Source organism: Rhea pennata, chromosome 1 (genome assembly GCF_028389875.1).
Source record: "Rhea pennata isolate bPtePen1 chromosome 1, bPtePen1.pri, whole genome shotgun sequence".
NCBI lineage: Eukaryota > Metazoa > Chordata > Aves > Rheiformes > Rheidae > Rhea > Rhea pennata.
The window spans coordinates 116,767,524-116,787,311 of NC_084663.1; the positions used below are offsets into that span (position 1 = coordinate 116,767,524).

General features: G+C 39.1%; 1 protein-coding gene across 8 annotated transcripts in view; it reads right to left on the reverse strand.

Moving 5' to 3' along the window:
• SYNJ1 (synaptojanin 1) overlaps positions 1-12,634 on the reverse strand; it is a 67,170-nt gene extending 54,536 nt beyond the window's left edge. For 6 of the 8 annotated variants that reach the window (XM_062598415.1, XM_062598407.1, XM_062598398.1 and 3 more), the window contains exons 1-2: positions 12,091-12,270; positions 11,207-11,352 (exon numbers count right to left, since the gene is read on the reverse strand). In XM_062598415.1, the coding sequence (XP_062454399.1) occupies positions 11,207-11,330 (124 nt within the window). In that variant the 5' untranslated portion in view covers positions 11,331-11,352; positions 12,091-12,270. Of the gene's footprint in view, positions 1-4,479; positions 4,634-11,206; positions 11,353-12,090; positions 12,271-12,552 lie in introns of those variants that run through there. The other 2 variants (XM_062598388.1, XM_062598425.1) reach the window with 2 other exon arrangements.
• Positions 12,635-19,788: the final 7,154 nt, after the last annotated feature.

A 19,788-nucleotide genomic window follows, 5' to 3' on the forward strand; every position in this document is an offset into this window, starting at 1 on the left:
AAATGAGTATTTGGTTTCATTAGAAAGTAGCATCGTGGTACTTGCATGGACTTCCAAAAACTCCAGGTGGTATTAAAGCAGAAAATTGGCATCAAAGCAGAAAATTAGCATCTTTAACCTCATCATCTCCTAATATGCAAAGCATCTAAAACACAGGCACATTATTTTCATAAGAATGCTCTTCTGTAATTAGTTAAAATTAGAGTAGTGTTAAATGCTGCTTTGTTCCAAAAGACATTATCTTTTTCCTCCAAGAATAAAACCATGAAGTGGCAGTACTATTTCCAAATATCTGAACTGTATTATCACACTGGCGGTTTAACCAGCTTTAGATATATTCCAAGCAAAGCAGAACTTTTGCATGGCTACAAGATAAAAGTATTTAAAAGCCATATTTTAGACAAAAGAAAACACAATTTTCATAAACATTACTAATTTTAAAATTTTCAAGAATATTTTAGAAAAAAATATATCTGTCATTATTTATGCAGCAAGGGGTTGATTTTCACATATACTTTAGGACCTTCATCTGCACTTAAAACATCAGGTGAACAAGCCTGACCACAGAGCTAGATGACAGGGATGCTGCAGAGAAGAAACAAGATCCCACTTGCCCTGAGCTTTTGTTCATGATTGTGACTGCAACCGGTACAAAGACTGACAATTCCAGCTGTGCCACTGGATCCACTGGAACAGAGATTCCTGGGACACTAAACATCAGCAATTTTCCCTCTTCAATGATAACCTGTTAGTTAATTCTCACTCTGACGCTAAAAAAACAGATTTACAATTTTACATGAAGAAAAGCGTAAACTGAAATACCTATTACTCTAGCATTTCACTGTGCTCTATTTCACATCAACTATATTCTCTGGGGAAAATGTTATTGTGCATCTTTCTAATATATTCCCTAAGTTCAACACAGTTCTAGCTGTGCTCAAGTCTATTGCTTCTGTTCAAATGTTTTCCAGGTCTACTATTGAAGAAATGGATCAAAGCCTTCAATGAAGATGAAGCAATTAACTTCAGCCTGAAATCTAAGCTCAGTCAATGTTTTATTTGTTTGTTAATTAATTAAGTTTATTTATTTATTAAATGCACTTTTAAAAAGTTTCTTTAACTATTTATGCTGATGTACTGTATTCCTGTAATCCAGAAGCTGAAGATAAAAAAATAGCAGTATGATTCTTCACAGTCATTATTCATGATAAGTGCTATGAATCACAGCTAATCTAAACATCTTATTTACAGATAGAGATTTTGTCAGCATTGCCAAACCACATTCTTCATAACTAGATCACCATTAGCTTAGAAAGAACAACTTCTAAACATCAAAACCTGGTTCTTCTGATCAATCTTCTCAAAAAGCATTTAACATCAATGTACATCTCTAAACTCAGCCTTGTGTAAGCAGAAAACTGCCATGATGTGCTTTCACATTCCAAAGTATTAATGGAAGATGAGATTTTGTTTCAAATGTATTTTTGTAAGATTTTTCTTAAGGGTGCCTGGCACCATTTAATGACATTTCAAAACAACAGCTTTTCTGTCTTCTGTGGATTTATTTTATTTGTTCCATTGCACAGAATGCCTGTTATTCTTGCTAAGCCTTGGTAAGTAAATGCCCAAAATAAATTAACGCAGAATTTGTATATTCAGATCTGCAAAAAAGGCTACTGCTAGTAAAGCAGCAAAAGGTGGGAGAAACAAACAAAAAAATGGAAATATAAAAACGTACTACAGCTAGTCAATATTTAACTAAACATCAACCAAAAGCATCCAGGCTTCATGCCACGTGATTCAATTTCATTATGTCTAACACAGTGTGAACTCCGATCAAAGTTTTTCTGCAGTTAGAGCCTAAGTATTTTTTGTCTCTTATGTGGATTGTCTCCTGCTAAACTACACTTTTCCTATCTGTTTTGGTGGCCAAACTCCTCAGAAGAGGACCACAGACATTCCACCCCTCAGAAAGTTCAGTTCATCCGCCTTGCCTCTGGCCCATCCTCATCTAGCCCAGATTTCTGCCACGGCCTCCTCAGAATCCGATTCTAGGTGCAAGATACATCTAAACAGCCCTGTAATAGGGCACCTGATGTGGAGGAGCTTGTTCACCTGACCTCTACAGCCTCGCTGTAACATGCTCATACCACCTCCCACGACACACTTCATGGCTGCTGCGAGTTATGACTTCGCATTATAATTTAAGTTCATCGCACCAGTTCACCTTCGTTGAGGACACCAGTTTGAACCTAGTAGTCAGCGTTTGCAAAACACACAAGAACTAAGATGTTTACTCTCAGTCAGTGATAACTGATACTGGCCAATGTAAAAAGAACTGTTGAGAGGATAAAGAAATCGGTATCACACATCCTTCTCCATCCTCTTCTGTTTGAACTGTTGAGGACTCTGTGGGGCTGACACTGGCCAGGGCTCATCCCACGTGGGGCAGCCCCAGCCATCAGTCACCCCCACTGGCCAGGGCAGGCTGGAGCCTGGCACCCCTGCGGCATGGCGGAGCAGGGACCGATGGCCTCGGGCTGGGCTGAAATGGGGGCCTGGGGCTGCGCAGGGACAGGGAGGGCTGGGGTGCCCCCAGGGCCTGGACACAAATGGGCAATAATATTAGAAGAACATACAAGTGGCTGTAGTGGTTTAGACAAGAGGCTGTAGTGGTTTGGACCAGAAGTTCAGTATTCTGTTAACAGCAGTGAGAATTCAAAAACAAAACAAAACAAAACAAAAAAAACTACCTGAGGAAGTGCATAAAAATAGGGAGGCTTCCAAACATTCACAAGTCAAGAGCTTCCTGAGCCAGTGTCTCCATAACTACTAGCCACAGGAATTCCTTCCTGCGATAAAAGGAGTAAAAAGAAAAGCAATTCTCCAACCAGAGTAGATTCACAGTGAAATCTATTAGTGACTGCCACTGCACATTAAATTTCCCATTTCTAGAGTTCCTAAAAACTTAATGAAAAGCTATTTCATTAAAAATTGACATCTGCCACCTTAGCCTTCATGCCAGTGCCTACTGTACAGAGACCTTCCCCCCCCCCAATAAAAACTGAAGTGGCATAATGATGCTCACACTGCTTAAATTCGTGGGTTTTCGTATCACTAAGTACCAAACAGCATAAAAAACAATGCGCTCTGTAACCGTTCAGATTCTTCTCAAGAGTATTACATTTAAGGATTCCTTCTCTACCAATAAATTAAGTTTATCTCAGTTCCACAAAGCTACATGCCCTCTCTCACTTCATTCAGCATGCACACAAAGTCATCAGATAAAGCTGGATATGCAAGAGGGCCTGAGATTACAAAAATAGGTGGCTGAGACTAAACTTCACAATGCATTACATCTACTGCCATGTAAAAGCAGCTTCCAGTTTCCTCTGTCACTAGCTGAAGTCATCGACTTGGTGAACGGCAGCTTAGAAAAGGTAAAGCACAGCAAGGCAAAGATAATCCAGACAGGAAGAAAGAAAACATTTCCAAGCCCATCTCCCCATTTCCTCTGTAATGGTTTTAATGGTTTTAAATGGCAGCAGCTCTTTTCAGAACAGTAGGTTGGTCTGCAGCTGTGAGAATACTTCCGACTTTGATTTATGAACTTTGTATCTCCAAAAAAAAATGCAAATAAGATAACACTCAGAAAAACACGAAGTCCTATGAATTAATCAACCTGCTTCCAGAGAAACACTTTTCTGTTTATTCATTTTTAAATAGTTGGAAGTAAGGAGATAAAATTGAGGCTGTCTGAAAAAGTATAAAATTATGTCACTCATCAGGAAGAATGAGTTAAGATGCACAACTTCTGAAGAGAGAAATCAGCAGCTGGGATGACAATTTTCATATAGAACATTGGAACTAACAGGTTTAAAATTATAATGTATAATAAGGGCATAATAAGGGCACCAACCAGCAGACATAATGCAAGCATGCATGTGTTTGTGTATAAAGTTGTACACAAAATATTATGAGGCAGTATTTTTTCTATTATTTTCTGTCAGTTGAGGCATTAAGCAGAAAGGAAATTAAAAGCAGCTTCAGCCATTACATCTAATTAGACTCAAGTTGATTCATTTCTAAAACAGACATAATGATTAACTGTTTAGTAGCACAAAAGAAAACCCACAACATTTTTAATGCATTCTTTTTGAAACTCAGTAGGCCTCATTTGTGGTATCAAGAGAAGAAGAAAGTAACTTCAAGTCAATCTTTATTAAAAATTAATAGGTCATAGTATTTAAAAACTGTAATGTCTCACTGTTCCAAGTTAAATCACTGACTCTCCATATAAAAGGTAACGGATTAAATTTTAAAGGATTATGTGAGTCCTTTTGCTGTTACCCATGTGAAAGTCATTAAAAATCCAAATTTCACAACAATTTATTTAAAATACATTCTGTCTAACTGCCAATTAAGTATATATATATATTTTTACGAGAATTATAAAAATAAGATCACATTGAAAGTTACCATTTAGGTAGGCTTTCTAAAACTCCATTCCCTCCTTGGTAGGTTCACAGGTGCCGTGATGACACATCATGAGCTAGTAGCAACAATTTCCAGCTACAACATGGGACATTGAGATGGGAACAGTATAAGATACTCTTGAAATTATGTGTAGTTCCTTCAGAAAAAAAAAAAAAGTCCATTCTCATTTAAGTTAGAAGAGAGAAAAGAAAAAAATCATACTACTGACACTTTCAAAAGTTTAAATCTAAATGTCTTATGAGTCATTCTACATAGCTTGGTTTTGAGCTTTAAAGATTGAGGTCTTCAAACTTCTTCTCAAACTACAGAAGTTAAGAAACTTCCTGTATTTAAATTAAAACCAACACTTTAATATTACCACATAGGTGAGACATTAAAATCAATTATGAGTGGAGTCACCACTTCAATTTAGGAATTAATCAACCGAAGGACCATCTCTGAGTCACTTTCAATATATCTTTATGTTTAATGATGTGAAGCAACAGATGCATACAAAACTAGAAAACAGTTATTTAAATCTGCCATAATTCATCTGATTTTTACTATGCATTTTTTTCGCACAGCTTGGATTATAAGATATTTTGCACTCTACAGAGACGTTTAGATGTTACTACAATCTACAGACAGTTTAAGACTGAAGGGAAGAATCTCCAAATAGCAAATTACAGCTACAGAAAAAAATAATAAAAATCAAGGTTTACTTCCAGATGCTAGCAATTATATCTAAATACTACATACCAGTAAAAATACTGTTTGGAACAACAACAACAACAAAAATAACAGATGAGCAAGTAAAAGGTATGGTTAATTCAATACACTTTTTCAAAACTATGCAAATTTACTATCATTACTTCACAAAATGTATTTTTCCTAGCTAACATCATGAAGAGGGGACAAAAAACAAACCAAGAAATAAGTGTTAAATACAGCTGATCTACATAACAGCCTAGAAGTACTTGCTTTGGATCAAATTTTTTTTTTTGGGGGGGGGGGGCAGTTATATGTTCACAGTTGAAAACAAAAATCAATAGCACTAGTAATCTATAAAGATCTTTTTCTAATACTGCGTACTTTAATTAAAGTACAAAAAATATTTTGCATGAAAAAGCCTATTGTTACAATATTGTCTGTACAAATCAGTTCTTTGCAGATTAATTTGCAAAACTGTGCACAATTATATAACTTTCAAATTAAACGTGCATGCATAAAAGCTACCAGATTGTCTCAAATTTAGGAATGATAATTAGTTTTTTGAAAATGATGTCTGAGTAACTCCAGAAATACGTAAACTGGAAGCTTCTCGGCAGACATAATCAGCAAAAGCTATCATACACAGGATATCTAGTAAGGCTGGAACAAGACCTTTACTATCACTCCTGTGTCAGCATAGGGAGGAAAAATTACTGAATTCAAGAGGGTTTGCATAAAGAAAGTATGTTCTGACCGAAATCCCTTCTTAAGCTCATACAAAGGGCAGGGGTATAGATATAGAATGGTCTTTACTACTGCTGTAAAGCTAGGCTGCCTAACAGTTTGAAGGGTTGTTTTGCTTTCTTTTGTGAGCAACCTTCTTTCTAACGTTTCCAGAACTGTGGACCAAATTCTTCCAGATCCATCGTGCCATTCAAAGCATTGTATTTCTCTCAGACAAAGGTTATCGCCTCTGCCAATCTGCTCGAAGTATCAGCTCAACTTTTCAAAATGTGTTAGGCTAGCACACGTCATCTTCTGCTTTGTCTGAAATGCTTGGAAAGTGATCAGATGAGCTTCTTCATAGCAGATTTGAGGGGAAAAAATGTAAATTCTGGCAGAATTCTGGGAAAGGCACCTGATGACAAGAAGACAGACAACAACTTCTTCCTCTGGCATGGCTGTTCCCAGCAGCCACAGTAGCTGTTGCTTCCCTGGGGCTTCTAAAGTATCTTAAAGATGTTATTTAAAAGGAAGGCGTAGTCCGGAAGATGACACTTTGCCAAAACAGAGGGAGGGTAAAATTGCTGCTTGCTATTGCATCCTAGTCTTTTCATATTGGTATATACGATTAGCTCCAGATGACTGAAATAATACTTTCAATTTTTTCCTATCACAGCCTGTATTTGTCCTTTCTTCTTTCACACAAAATCTCTTTCCAGGGAACAGATTACCACTGGAAGAGCTTTAACATGGTTTTCTACAGAGATGTATATAAACAGGAAAACATTTATAATAAGCATAGGTCCATCATGAAAAATGCCACATAGAATTTTTGTTGTTGTTGCTGTTGTTTTTTGTTTTAGTCTTTTCCTCCTATTAAGGGGATGCAGTTCCACTCAAAAGTCAAGATAAGCAATATTTCAGAAAAGACTTTGCGCAATAGTGGGTTAGCAGTGGTTTCAGCAAGCAGCATTGAAGAAAAGAATTCTTGTTGCAAATATATCTTCCTTAATGATGTACATAGAGCATGCGCTCTGCAAATGTATCTGTCAGTATGTTTTCTTTTTGGGAATCTAGCTTTGCTACGACATCATATTAACTTAAAATCTCTTGCAAAATGATGACATTCAATCTTACAGTTTGGATAAATGTAGCATAATTACTATTTTTTTTTCCAGAATACAGTGCTAAATAATTTTCATTTTAAAATTATTTATTTATTCCAAAGTGAATTACACATGGGTGATAATGTTGGTAAAATTGACTAAAATTCCAAAGTATCTGCTGCACATATACATTACTATCCAGTTGTCTCCTAACAATTCGTACTTTATCTAACACTACAGAAAACTCAGGGTGAGCACCGTGCCTCTTCCTGCTCGCACCTGCTCTCTTCTCAGCTTTGACATAAGACAGAAGTCGAAGAACGTACATGAAGCTCCAGCTCTCTTCACTAAGGCACCACTATTTTGCCAGATGACAGAACCTCCTCCTTTGCTCACTGCAGAGGAGAGAAGTAAAGACAGCTTCCCACTCACTTCATTATGACTCACTGGAGAGATGCAGGGAGAGAGAACATCCTCCTTTTCAGTCAATGAAATGTTTGAAGGTAGAGATACCTCACTATAAACTATTTCCAAAAAGTATATACTGTATATTTTATAAACTAAATATAATTCCATAATTTCCTGCAACTACACTATAAACAAAGAAGCAATAAAGTGGCTGACATTTAAAACTAAATGCTCTTAGAAGGCCTGGAGGAGAAGTATTTTGGCAAGATCCCTTCAGACTTCAATATCTTGGCTGACTCAATACTGAGCTGATAAACGCAGTAATAAATATACAAAGACAAGCAAAGTACTTCTCAGATACACAGGCAGAATAGAAAACAGTTCCAACAGAAGAATGGCTTGGATGGCTTCCATTTTAAGACTGAATGCTTATGCAACAGTAACTACTATGAACTATCCCTTCTACCCTCTTCCTTCCTTCCATTCTACTTTGTTGACTTGGATAACACATTCAGTGCAAACACAAGATGCCCTGAACACCACGCAGTGTATGATCTCTATAGGATTTCATACAGAGACCCAATTAAAGCCTCTGAATCATCCTGCAATGCTTCACTGAAGGTAAAAAGGATGAAAGTTAATACTGTTATCCTTCCCTTGGCAAAATGAGGGACAAAATTCCTTTAGGACGACATTTAAAGGATCAGTAAGCCTCCAGTAGTCCTAAGCCTCCAGTAGTCCTTTCTCTTAGTCCAGCTCAAATTCAAATTTCTGTACATGCATACCCCAAAAGATGTAGTTCACTAAGGCTCCCACAACTGAACCATATGAATTGTTTTTAATGCTAAAGTGTGTAACATATTGCATACGCTAATGAAATACATTCTACATATACCTAAGTTATGATTGTGCATAAGGCTAAACACCTTAATTTTATCTTCAATATTTGTTGAAATCTCTTTAAAATTGCTTAACAGCTTGAGATGAGTAATGCTTTTTAGACTAAAAAAAACTGGCAATACCATGATAAGCAAAAAATATACTGTATCTTTAATATTCTGCACTGATACCATATGGAAGTGGAACATACTTGATCTGACCACCCTTCTGTCTATTTAAAGAAATTTTACAAACATCTTGGGAATTTCCCCAAAGAAATAGTCTTTCATTAACTTGGCTTTCAAGTTAGGTTTGTACAAACATCCAGAGGTTTGCAACGCTTGACTAGAATCTTCTGACAGGTTTCTGCGGCATGACTAAACAGATGGAGAAGCAGCAGTTTACAAAACATCTCTAAGCACTAATAATTCTGCCCCCTTTTAAATAAGGATTAAAAGGAATATATTTCAGGAGCTAACTGCAAGTAGAAATAAAACCTCTGAGCAATAGGACTTTATCCTTCTTCTGTCAGTTCAAGGTGACTTGAGAGTGATGATTGGTCTTTCAACCATAAAAAACACACAAAAAAAATAAATACGATTCAGTGCCTAAAGAGTTTATGTGCAAATAAGAAATTAAAGCAAACCAACGTAAGTTAATATGTATTAGGAAAATAAGCCTGTTTACTAGAAGACAGAGAGAGATGCCTTTTACTAGCGAAGGCTACCGAAAACAATATTCAGGAAAATTACTTATAGCTAAGTATGAATATTTACCAAGTTGTAACATGCCAACTAAAATACCAGGGACAAATGTTATTACTAGTACAGGTGAGAGACTTGAGGACTTCCTCTGGGTTCTGATTCCTCTGCCCATAGAAGAGGACTAGAACTCCAGTACGGTTACAGATTTTGAATTTTTTAGAGAATGTTGACCAAGGTACTTTCAGTGAGGTAAGTCACAGTATAAGAAGTCATCAATTTGCTCTCTTTATTGAGCTTACCTTTCAGGAAAAAGTTGTTTTCAACATATTGCTCACTAAGGAACTTAAACATCTGCACTAATTACTAAACACAATAAACACATTTCTCCACAATTCTTCAAGACATTCTTCCCTTCCTTATGTATTTCACTACAAATGTTCCTATGATTGGACATCTGCTCACAACAAATTGCCCACTACACAGTGCCTTTAAAAATACTGCTGGTGAAGTCAACGGGATTACCTAGATGAGCAGTAAAAAAAGCTGTAACAGGAAAAAAAAAATCCTCAGAAGACAGGAGAAAAACACTCAGGTACGTATGTTTTTCATCTGGACAATCATAGAAGTTAATTATCGCCATTACATGAACTATGCGATACGTCCCATCACTAGGCCTCTAACAGTTAATCACAGTGAGTTCAAATCACACATTAACTAAGATGCAGATCAAGCTGTATGCTAGAGAGCATTTGCTTGTAACAGCTTGACCACTACAGATGACTGTAGCCTGACTTCTTAAGCACCTTACACAGGACACAAGGAGAATCACATGCCTCAGAAAATACTATGCCACAGCCAAGCAGCATATGTCTAGAAGAACCAACAACAAATACTGAAGAAAGGAAATGCAGCTTGAATCCTGCTCTTCTTTGGAACTTACTTTTCTAACTGAGTCCTGTCACAGTAGTTGAGCAGTGGCTTAGGCCCTCACACACGAGGCAGGGAATTTACGATCAACCCCTGCTGTCAAAACTGTTAGTTACATGCTGTAATAATTATTTCCTGTATTTTATCCAGTCATTGGGTAGGAATTATATCCTGGGATTTACCCTTCTCAGGTGTATACCTAACCACTGGACTTTTCTACTTTCAGCCTAAAGAACCCTAGAGGGTTTTTTTGGCATAGTGCTAGACCTTGCTAGAAATGCTCTCCCCATTCAGCCCACTTCACAGCCTAAAGGCAAGAGCAGCTTCCTGAGAGGCTGGTCTTTGAAACTCCTCAGACTTCACGCAATGAATCAAGTCTCCCATTTTCTGAGCATGCTAGGCTAGAAACCCATGAACAGGCATCAGAACTGATTCATCAAAAAGATATTGATTCAAAATAAAATAATAAAAGAAAACCATTCACAGTACCTCAGCCTTCTATAAAGGATAATGCAAGCCTGGATGGAAACCCCTTTACAATCAAGTGCTCAGACTTTCTAACTGAAAAATACAAACTAAACTCCATTTTAAAACTTTAACTATTCTGATAGTCCTCTTCTGTTCTTCCCATTTTACTGTACTCCTCCAAAACTAACTTGCAAAAAAATTTAAAGCAGAAGAATTTATTAGAAACAATTAACAGTTATCACTGAAAACTTGTAAAATGACTTTGCCATGCAGAACATCTTGCTCCAAATATTTACTCATTTTATTATCAGATGAACTAATAGAATCACAAAGAATTTGGTCACAGGTTAAAGAATACAGGGACATAATATAGCTAAAAATTAATAAGCCACCAAAAAGCCATCACACAAAATGAGATAAAAAATTAAGATGACATACCATTGAAGAATACAGAACTTTTTATTATAAAGTACAACACACAGAATTTGCTTTTCACCAAGCAGTCATGTATTCAGAGAAAATTGTTCTGAACCAAAGGCACAAACAGATGTTGTTGGAACTTAATAGCAAAAGAAAATTTAGCACACAGAAAAAAAAATGTTTATGATGAAATTTAAGTGTAACATTCTCTCTCAACAGATAAAGATATGAAACTGTCTTATCATTTAAAGCAGAAGCCTCACCATTAGCAAGTAAGAAAACAGTTGTTTCTTCTTTATATTCCATAAACAAAAACCACACAGTTTACAAGATATCAAGTCAGCCAACTTTTTACATTGTAGCTATCAAAACATATCAACTTACAGAGTACAGCCACAGCTCCAGATTCAAACATGAGACATTCTTCTCTGTTTCTGGTTTCCACTATCACACTGAATGGAGGTGGATCCAGCTTGTGATAGACACGGTATCCTTTACTGAAAGCCATTTTGCCTTTATCACAGGCAGTCCTGTCCAACACAAGATAATGTTAGTGAAAGCTTCTTGTGCTTCCAGATACCTTCTGCAAAGCAGGTCCGAATTCTACCCTTTCCTAAGGAATGTATGGGTTTAACATAAAAGAATGTCATGCTCATTCTTTTCACTCAATGAGTCTTTTTCTATCTCATATTCCAAGAGTATATGAAGAATATTTTAATATAACTACGTTTCAAAACTATAATTACCCAGATATAAATAAATCTCAGACGATTTATTTTAAAGCCTCTTTGAAAACACCAGAATTGCTTTCACAACATTTAATAAATGTGATTTCTTAGAAAAACAGAAAACACTATTTGCCTCTAGTCACCACAAACACATAACAACTGTCTTACTCGTAAGCTAAATGTTGAATGAAAAGGACGAGAAGCCTGGACAGGCTTCAAATCTTGGAACTATTTTACTGATTCTGACCTTGTACAAAAGGGCAGTGTAGTTTAAGTACGAAAGCTGTTAAGAGGTTTTAAAAGATCAAACAGAAATGTTACCCTGCTGTTGTTGTTACAACAAAAACAGGGCTTTATTCGGATTTAAACCCTCCCCTGCAGGGGCCAATTAATGAAACACTGCAGTACCGTACTAGTGAAACTGCCTAAAAACCATCAAGGTAAGACCTTCCTTTAAAATAAAAGGGAAGAAACTACAAGTAAGAGGGAGAGTGGGAAAATTTCAAGGGCTTACGCTAAGAAAATACACAAGGAGCTAACCTTTAAGGGGTTAAGCAGAGAAAGAGATACGACGAAGGGAGGTTTTTGCTGGAAGCCGCGAGCAGGTTTCCTGCCCGGGTTCCTTCACCTGAGCTCAGCGCCGGTAACCGCCGGTGCTGACGGCGACGCGGACTTTATGCCTCCAGAAGGGAACATGCCGCCCGCCCCCGGGCCCCGCCACCCTTCCCGCAGCGGGCGGGAGGCACGGGCACCCCCGCCGGCGGGCCGAGGGGCGCCGCGGAGCCGGGCGCCGTGCGGGCAGCCCGGTGCCGCCGCCGCCGCCGCGCTCACAGAGCCGCCTCCATCTTGTCTGCCGGCGCCCCCGCGGCCCCCGCCCCGCAGCGGCGGCAGCCGGGCCGGCTCCGCCGCGCGCCCACGGCCGCGCCCGCTCCTCCCTCCTTCTCTTTCTCCTCCCCACCCCTCGGCCGCAGCGGGCCCGGCGCGTCCCCCCCCCCCCCTCACCGGCCGCGTCACCGGCCGCCGCCGCCGCGCTGCGGGCCGCTCCGTGCCGCGGGAGCCGGCGGCACCTCACTTCCGCCGCGGCCCCGCCGGCCCTTCCGCATTGCGCCTCCCGCGGCCGGAAGCCGGCGGAGGGCGGGGCGTGGAGGGGGCGGGGCGGCGCGCGGGCGGCCGTTGGGGCACGGAGCGGCGCGGCGCAGCGCGGGGGGAGGGGCGGGCTGCTCCGCCCTTACCCCCTTCCCTAACGGCCGCCCCTGCCCCCCCCCCGGGCCCTTGTCGCTGCGGTGTTCTCCTGTGTGGCCTCGCCCGTCCCCCTCCTCCCCCCAGCCTCGGGCCTCGCGCGTCGCCAGCACGGGGAGCCGCGCCGCCAGGGTAGGGGCAGCGGTAGCTGGATGGAGCCTTCGCGCGAGAGACCGGCGTCCTTGTGAGTGACGTCCCGTGGATGTGAGGGCCCTGTGCCCTCTAAATCAGGGGCGGGCTGAACGCCTACAGAGCGTTACCAAGCACAGTGCCTTCTGGGCGAGTCCTGCCTTCGCCGTGGTGGTTCAGCCTGAAGAAGCCTCTGGAAAGCCTAACCGAGAACCCCTTGTAGAAATCGATCTCTTGCGTGGTCTTATGGCAGTGCTGGATTGCTAACCTTAAAGTTAAAAAAGGACCATGCTGTGGCTTCATAGTGAGACTACTTTGAAACATGATCAGACCCCAAACTCTGTTCTGTGTTTAGCATAGAGATGCAGTAGGGAGAAAAATGTTACAGATAAACTCATGAGTAGCAATGCAAGCAGAAAAACCCCTCTGCACAGTTTGTGCCAAGGGCACAGAAGTGTCAGTGCCAGTGCTCAGCAAACACTGTGGGTGGAGTAGGAACTGGATTTTTCCTAACAGGCTTGAAAAGTTTTAGGTACAGACATAAAACATCTCTTTGGAAATTTCCATACAGCCTCTGCAGGCTTTAAGTGAAGGAGGAGTACTGCTTCACTCTGTTGTGTTGCTAGTACATCACTGCTGAGGAGATGATAGCAGGCTTGAGAGCTGTGCTAAAATCAGGAGAAGCGGGGTACTCTGTGCTTCAGGCAAGGCTGAGGCCAAGATGGGAGTTTGAATGGAGAGCTAAGGTAGAAAAAGTTAGAAAAACTGTTAGAAAGTCCCTTAACTGAAGCTATTACTTTGAGATTAAAGAACACATATAAATGGAAGTGAGTGAAATATTTTAACTATCAACTCTAAAGTCAGAATCACAGAATGGTTGAGGTTGGAGGGGACCTCTGGAGATCATCTAGATCACCACCACCCCCAGTCAAGCAAGGTCACGTAGAACACATTGCCCATGACCCTGTCCAGACAACTTTTGAGTATCTCCAGGGATGGAGACTCCACAATCTCTCTGGGCAACCTGCTCGAGTGCTCAGTCATCCTCATAGTAAAGAAGTTTTTCCCCATGTTCATACAGAACTTCCCATGTTTCAGTTAGTGCCATTGCCTCTCATCCTATCACTGGGCACACTGGCACCATCCTCTTGACACCCTCCCTTCAGATACTTACACACATTGACCAGAAGGACTTCCTAGTGACCAGGGATGGGCCATCTCTCATTTCAAACTGTAGCATTTCTTCATGCTACCTTCTTGTCCAAGATCAATTCCTATTGCAAAGTTTAGACTCATTTAAAACTAAAAAACATTTTTAAAATCTATATTAAAACACGCACACCAAAAATGTTTGAAATCTATGTCCAAAAATGCTCTGGTTATTCTAAAGAAATAATAGATTGTATATATGGCGTTTTGATACTTAAATATGATCTTATCTCATTTACTTATTATGGGCTAAGTTCCAGTTGAGTGGAGTATACTATCTAGCGGCTCAGAACACAAAGCAGAGAAAATATTTGTGATATAAGTTAAGAGTGTAAATACTGTTTGTGTATTTTCAGTTTATTACCTTCCTATGCACATTATGACAACCTCCATAGAAGTACTCTATAGATACATCAAAGTATAGTATTTTAAAAGATATTTTAAAATAAGTTTCATGATTTTTGAAATGAGTAGAGTGCATGATTGCTAATAGTTTATTACAGCTTGTGCAGAAGACATCTCTCAGTTGCTCATAGTGGACTGTCACTTGTAATAGACATTAAAACTGTCTCTAGCATAGCATGAGAAAACATAAACTCATAAAACTTTTGAGAATGTAAAAATAAAAGAGAACAACAAAGTGGCTGCTGTAGAAGCAAAGAAAGTTTGCCCTGGTTTTATCCATTCGTAAAGATCATTAACCATAACAGCAAATTAAATGTTGTTTTACAACATACACTGATGGATTAATAAAATTATATGTATTGGTAAGCTAAAACAATTCATACGTTAGCTATATTTACTTTTTTTCAATAGATAAAAGAAATTCAAATGGGCTGTTTTTTTTCCTTATGATTGTATATATTTTGGTCGATGGTAATATACATTTTTTTTCTTATTAGGATTTAGGATTATCTACAAAAACATCAGTTAAAAGTTACTGTAATTTAGAGCAGCTTGCTGGTGAATATTTTTCTTGGATACTCTTTTGTTTGGGTACTCGGTTGCAGATTTTACATTCTTTAAGCATGATTAAGATGAGAATGTGGCATGACATTTTCAGTGAACTTCACCATTTCTAAGCCTTGCCTCAGTCATCTGTTGCCGCCCATTACAAGGCCATCACCTCCAGAATGACAGCCAAAGGAGTAACTCGGGTCCACTGTGGTTTTAACAGAAACATCTAGGTTGACTTCAATGGGCTTCAGGGCACAGCCTGTTTAAAACTTCTTTGATGCCAAAAAGTAGAATTGGCTTAAGGCTTCTCAGCAACATAGGCAAAATTTACCTTTGGTATCAAGAAAGAGGAGGAAGCTCGGGGCCATACTGCTTTGTCACAAGGAAAACAGATGTAAAGGCAGAATGAGGATGCTTGAAAGGGGGGGAAGGTTGCAGAGGAAGGTTTCTAGGAAGCCAGGCTTGCAGCTCCTGCTGCAAAATTGGTAGTAGTGCACAGCCACTGCGACACATGGGGAGAGACAGCCCCATCCCCATCAGTGGCTGCCATTTGACATACTCCATCTATCCCCTTGGCAGCAGCAGCAGCTCAGCACTCCAGCGCTCTGGCGAACACACAGCTGGCAGCAATGACATTGACTATTTTGGCCATGCCACAAAGTGTTCAAAACACCTTTCTCTCAGGGTCATCTGCGATGCTATGCACAGTTAAATTGGCACTTCAACAGCAAATACATTAAAGCTTCCAAATTACATTTAATTTGCATGTCCTTTCTAACGTTTATCACAGGCCTCATTGCTGCAATCTCCTACTGCACATTAAATCTTTAAAGCTGAGGTGCAGGTTCTCTGAACTGTTAGTTGCTTGAGGAAGTAATCATGTGTGTATATTATAGTTTTAGTATCTTCAGTGCAATGAAATGCCTTATCCTGACTGGAGCTTTGGAGGAAAATGTAATAGGCAAGTTAAGTGTGGTTTTAAGCTATATGTCCACAGGATGCATGAGCCCTTAGTCAAACAGCCTGCACTGCACTTTTGTTTTGTGCTTAATGTTTTCTGTTAGCCAGGTATCACAAAAGACTGAAGAGAGTAAATAGAAAACTCTCAAGAACTTGTATGAGATTTAGGCTATGAAATTTGGGGCCCAAGTAGGTATGGAAAATACCATGTCAAATCTTGGGAGATATATCTCCACTTTACTTCTGGCTCTTATCTATAAAACATTTAGAAGTGCACATTTTGCACAAAAGTAATGCAAGTGGAGTCAATGGGACCATTCACAACATCCTGAACAAGCACATGTTTAAGTGATTGTTTAGAGCAGAGCCTTGAATTACAGGCCTTTGTATTATTCAGTGTGTCTCCATGCAGTTATTCACTTATTGAATTACTTTAGGTTAGTACACCTATTCACTTACTTTTTGGATATTCAGGGCAAGGGTTTTAGTTACACAAAGAAATTAAGTACTCTTATGCAAAAGTCACACTATGTTATCTCAGACAAATTCAACTAACAATTGTATAAAAAGATGTATCAAAAAATTTATATTTGGAGTACCAAACCCAGGGCAGAAATACTCAGTTCTTAGCAAAGCACTCCACTTTGTTTCATTTGCCTGAGTTTCTCAGAAACCGCAACCATTCCACTTCCTGCAACAAAGATTTTTTGAAGCCTCCTCAGAGTTCTTATTTCTCTACATCCCACTTAATAGCGGCTCTTAGAGGCGTCATTCAGTTTGCTTGTGACTTTACGTGTAAAGGCCAATGGTCAGATCAGCTGTATAACAATTTCACACCCTTTTATAACACTGATCCTAGGATATTTTATTTTTACAGGGGCAACTAATAAACTTAGGGTGACTGGATACTGCTTTTAAGCACAACCGCTCATAAGGGCACGGAGTTCAGCATGTTGCAACAAACTTCACAAAGTCGTTTTATCAAAGCCGTATGCCACATCAAAGCTTCAAGTACAAATCTCCCCTCCTTTCAGTGTCTATATATTCAGGATTCTTTCTAAAAAATTTTCGTAGAGTAACTCAGGGAGAACTGAAAGCAGAACCAGAGATTAGCAAACTTATACAGAAAAAGAAATGCATCCCAAAAGGAGGAGAAAGAGGAATCACATGCATCTGTGTATCTGCACACTTTTCCCACAAACTTCTCCTTTCAAATTTCAGCTTTTATTTTGTTTTCCTTTATAGTAAAGGACAAGTTTTTTCCTTTGCTACTGATAACCATTAGAGCACACCACAGGAATTCTAAGTGACTGCAATCATTCTGTAATATAACGTCCCATTCATCAAAATTTGAGAATGAGAACATTTTACCTGCAATGTTTTCTTATATGTTTACCATTGTCTAGAACAGGAAATATGTTTATTAGTACTAAAGAGGATGCTAGACCTTCTCAAGAGTCCCTGTAGAGTTCTGAGAAGTAAGATTGTCGTGTCCCCTGATATGTTAGTAGCTCTCACATGGCTTTATATCATCTAGTAAATCTATGTATTACATGTCATAATTATTTGATAATTCTGATATTGAACGGTAAGATATACATGGTCAACTGTGGGAGAAATAATTTTAAGGTAGTTGTGCTTGGACTATACCTCAACCCAGAAACAGTTGTGTAATTTTGCTTTAAGATGATTATATACAGTATGACTGCTTTGCTACTAAGATTTAATTTGGGTCAATAAATAAAGAAGTAGTAAGAGAAGTGAAAGTGGAATTTGTAAATATAATTTGATAACATTATTTACATAAAGTCTTTAAGTGCCTCTACAATTCTAACCATTTATACAGTGAAAAGGTGCCACATTGCCCAAAATGGGAAGTCAGATTACTCATCAACTATAAGTTTACTTTGGAAGTTTCTGCATCTTGTTTGCCAAATACAACATAGTATTCTGAAGGGGGAGGAAAAAGAGACTTCCTAAGCCTGCAAGGGCATAGACGCCATGATCACACAGTCCATCCTCCCTCCTACTACAGTGATGCCAAGGGTAGCAGAAATAGCTGCCGTTCCACAACACTTAATTATGGAAATGACTACAACCTACTTAGGGAAAAAAAAAATTTCTGCAGCTATAATTTATAATTAAGTCTCTTCATCCCCTCCTTACAATCCTAGCCATAATCTGAATTGGAAAAAAAAATGCCCATATTTTTAATAACAGCAGTTAACAGAGCTGTCTTTGCCAGACTGAGCTCCATTAGTAGTGCATATCTACTAACACTACAACTACAAACTTGCATTTTATGTTCCGATGGTATATTTATGCTATTAGAAGAAAAGGAAATTTTGAGATGATGATCATTGGCTTGAACATCCAGCTTTTCTCCTGCTTGAGTTGTAGCCAGAAGGCAAGTGTGAGGGAATGATTCATTACAAAGTATTCTGAGACAGGCAATAAAGAGCATGAATAAATTTGATTTGCAAAACAAATCAAATTACCCAGCACAGCACAGGGGGATGTGGGTGGACAGCAGAGCAAGGCCAAAGAGAGCTTGCAGAGCAGACAATTATTGTTGGGCTGCAGCAACCAGCCACCTGTTTCTACAGACGCACTTGGCACTAAAAGGGCATAATATACTCCAGCCCTTTTCCAGTGTTTTCTAGCTGCCTATCAACTAGCATAGCTTTATTCCCTGCATGGTTTAAAAAATTTTGTACCTGAAAATCCAAATTCTAACATTTCCAGGTCAAATACTTTCTTTACTCTGTAGTGGGGAACTTGTGGATCTGCCAGGTGGCCATTTAAATATTAAATAGCAGTCATAATTCTGGACATAAATGCCGAAGCTTTTCACTGTGGGTTTCTTTTTCAGAACAGCTGAGTAAATCTTTAAAAAAAATTAATGAGTTCAGCAGTACTCAGTGGAGTCAAAATGCACATTTATGTTAATATTCAATTCAATGAATTGAAGTTGAATTCAATAACCAAGAGAAGACAGCCTGTTTGATTTTTGAAACTGTTTCAGTAGTACTGTGAAGGCATTCTGTTGTATAAAATATCCAAACAGAAATAAAGTACACTTTCACACCTGCAGTAAGGTTAACTTTTACATTAATTTACAACCAGTAATACTAAATTCCAGTTGGAGAACCAACCTCATAATGGCAGATTGTAGAACTGCTCAACTGTATTTTATTCTGTCCAGAGGCAGGTATACATATACAGTCACAGAGGTAAGGGTAACAGCTATTTTGAATTCTGGCAGTAGTTTTGTTATAAAGACCTGCATTAAAGGATTTATGCTAAAGACAACAAGTTAACCCATGAGCTTCATGCTGTAGTGGCTAGACTGCAGAGTAGCCAAACTAGAATGTTCAAAATGCAGCTCAGTCCTCCCCACTTGGAGATCCTGTGACTGGAATGCAGGCATGCCTTAAGATTCAGACAAGTCTCTGCATAGCATGGATTTGATAAGAAAATACTTTGTTCTTCATTTTGCATACTTTTGTTGATAAAAAGAAAGAGGAGCACCACCCTCTTTACACAAATCCTTCTCCCTTCCCTAAGCATGCAAATATAAGAGTTTGAATTTCTCATGATTAAAATCACCCAAGTATAGTTAAGTATTCTTTTGGAAATATTGTTAACGTGGACTATTTGTGTCCCTCTTCAGCCTAGCAAAATACTAGAAAGGCTTTGAGCATAAAAAGGTCAACTCAATCAATAATGAAAAAAAAAATCATG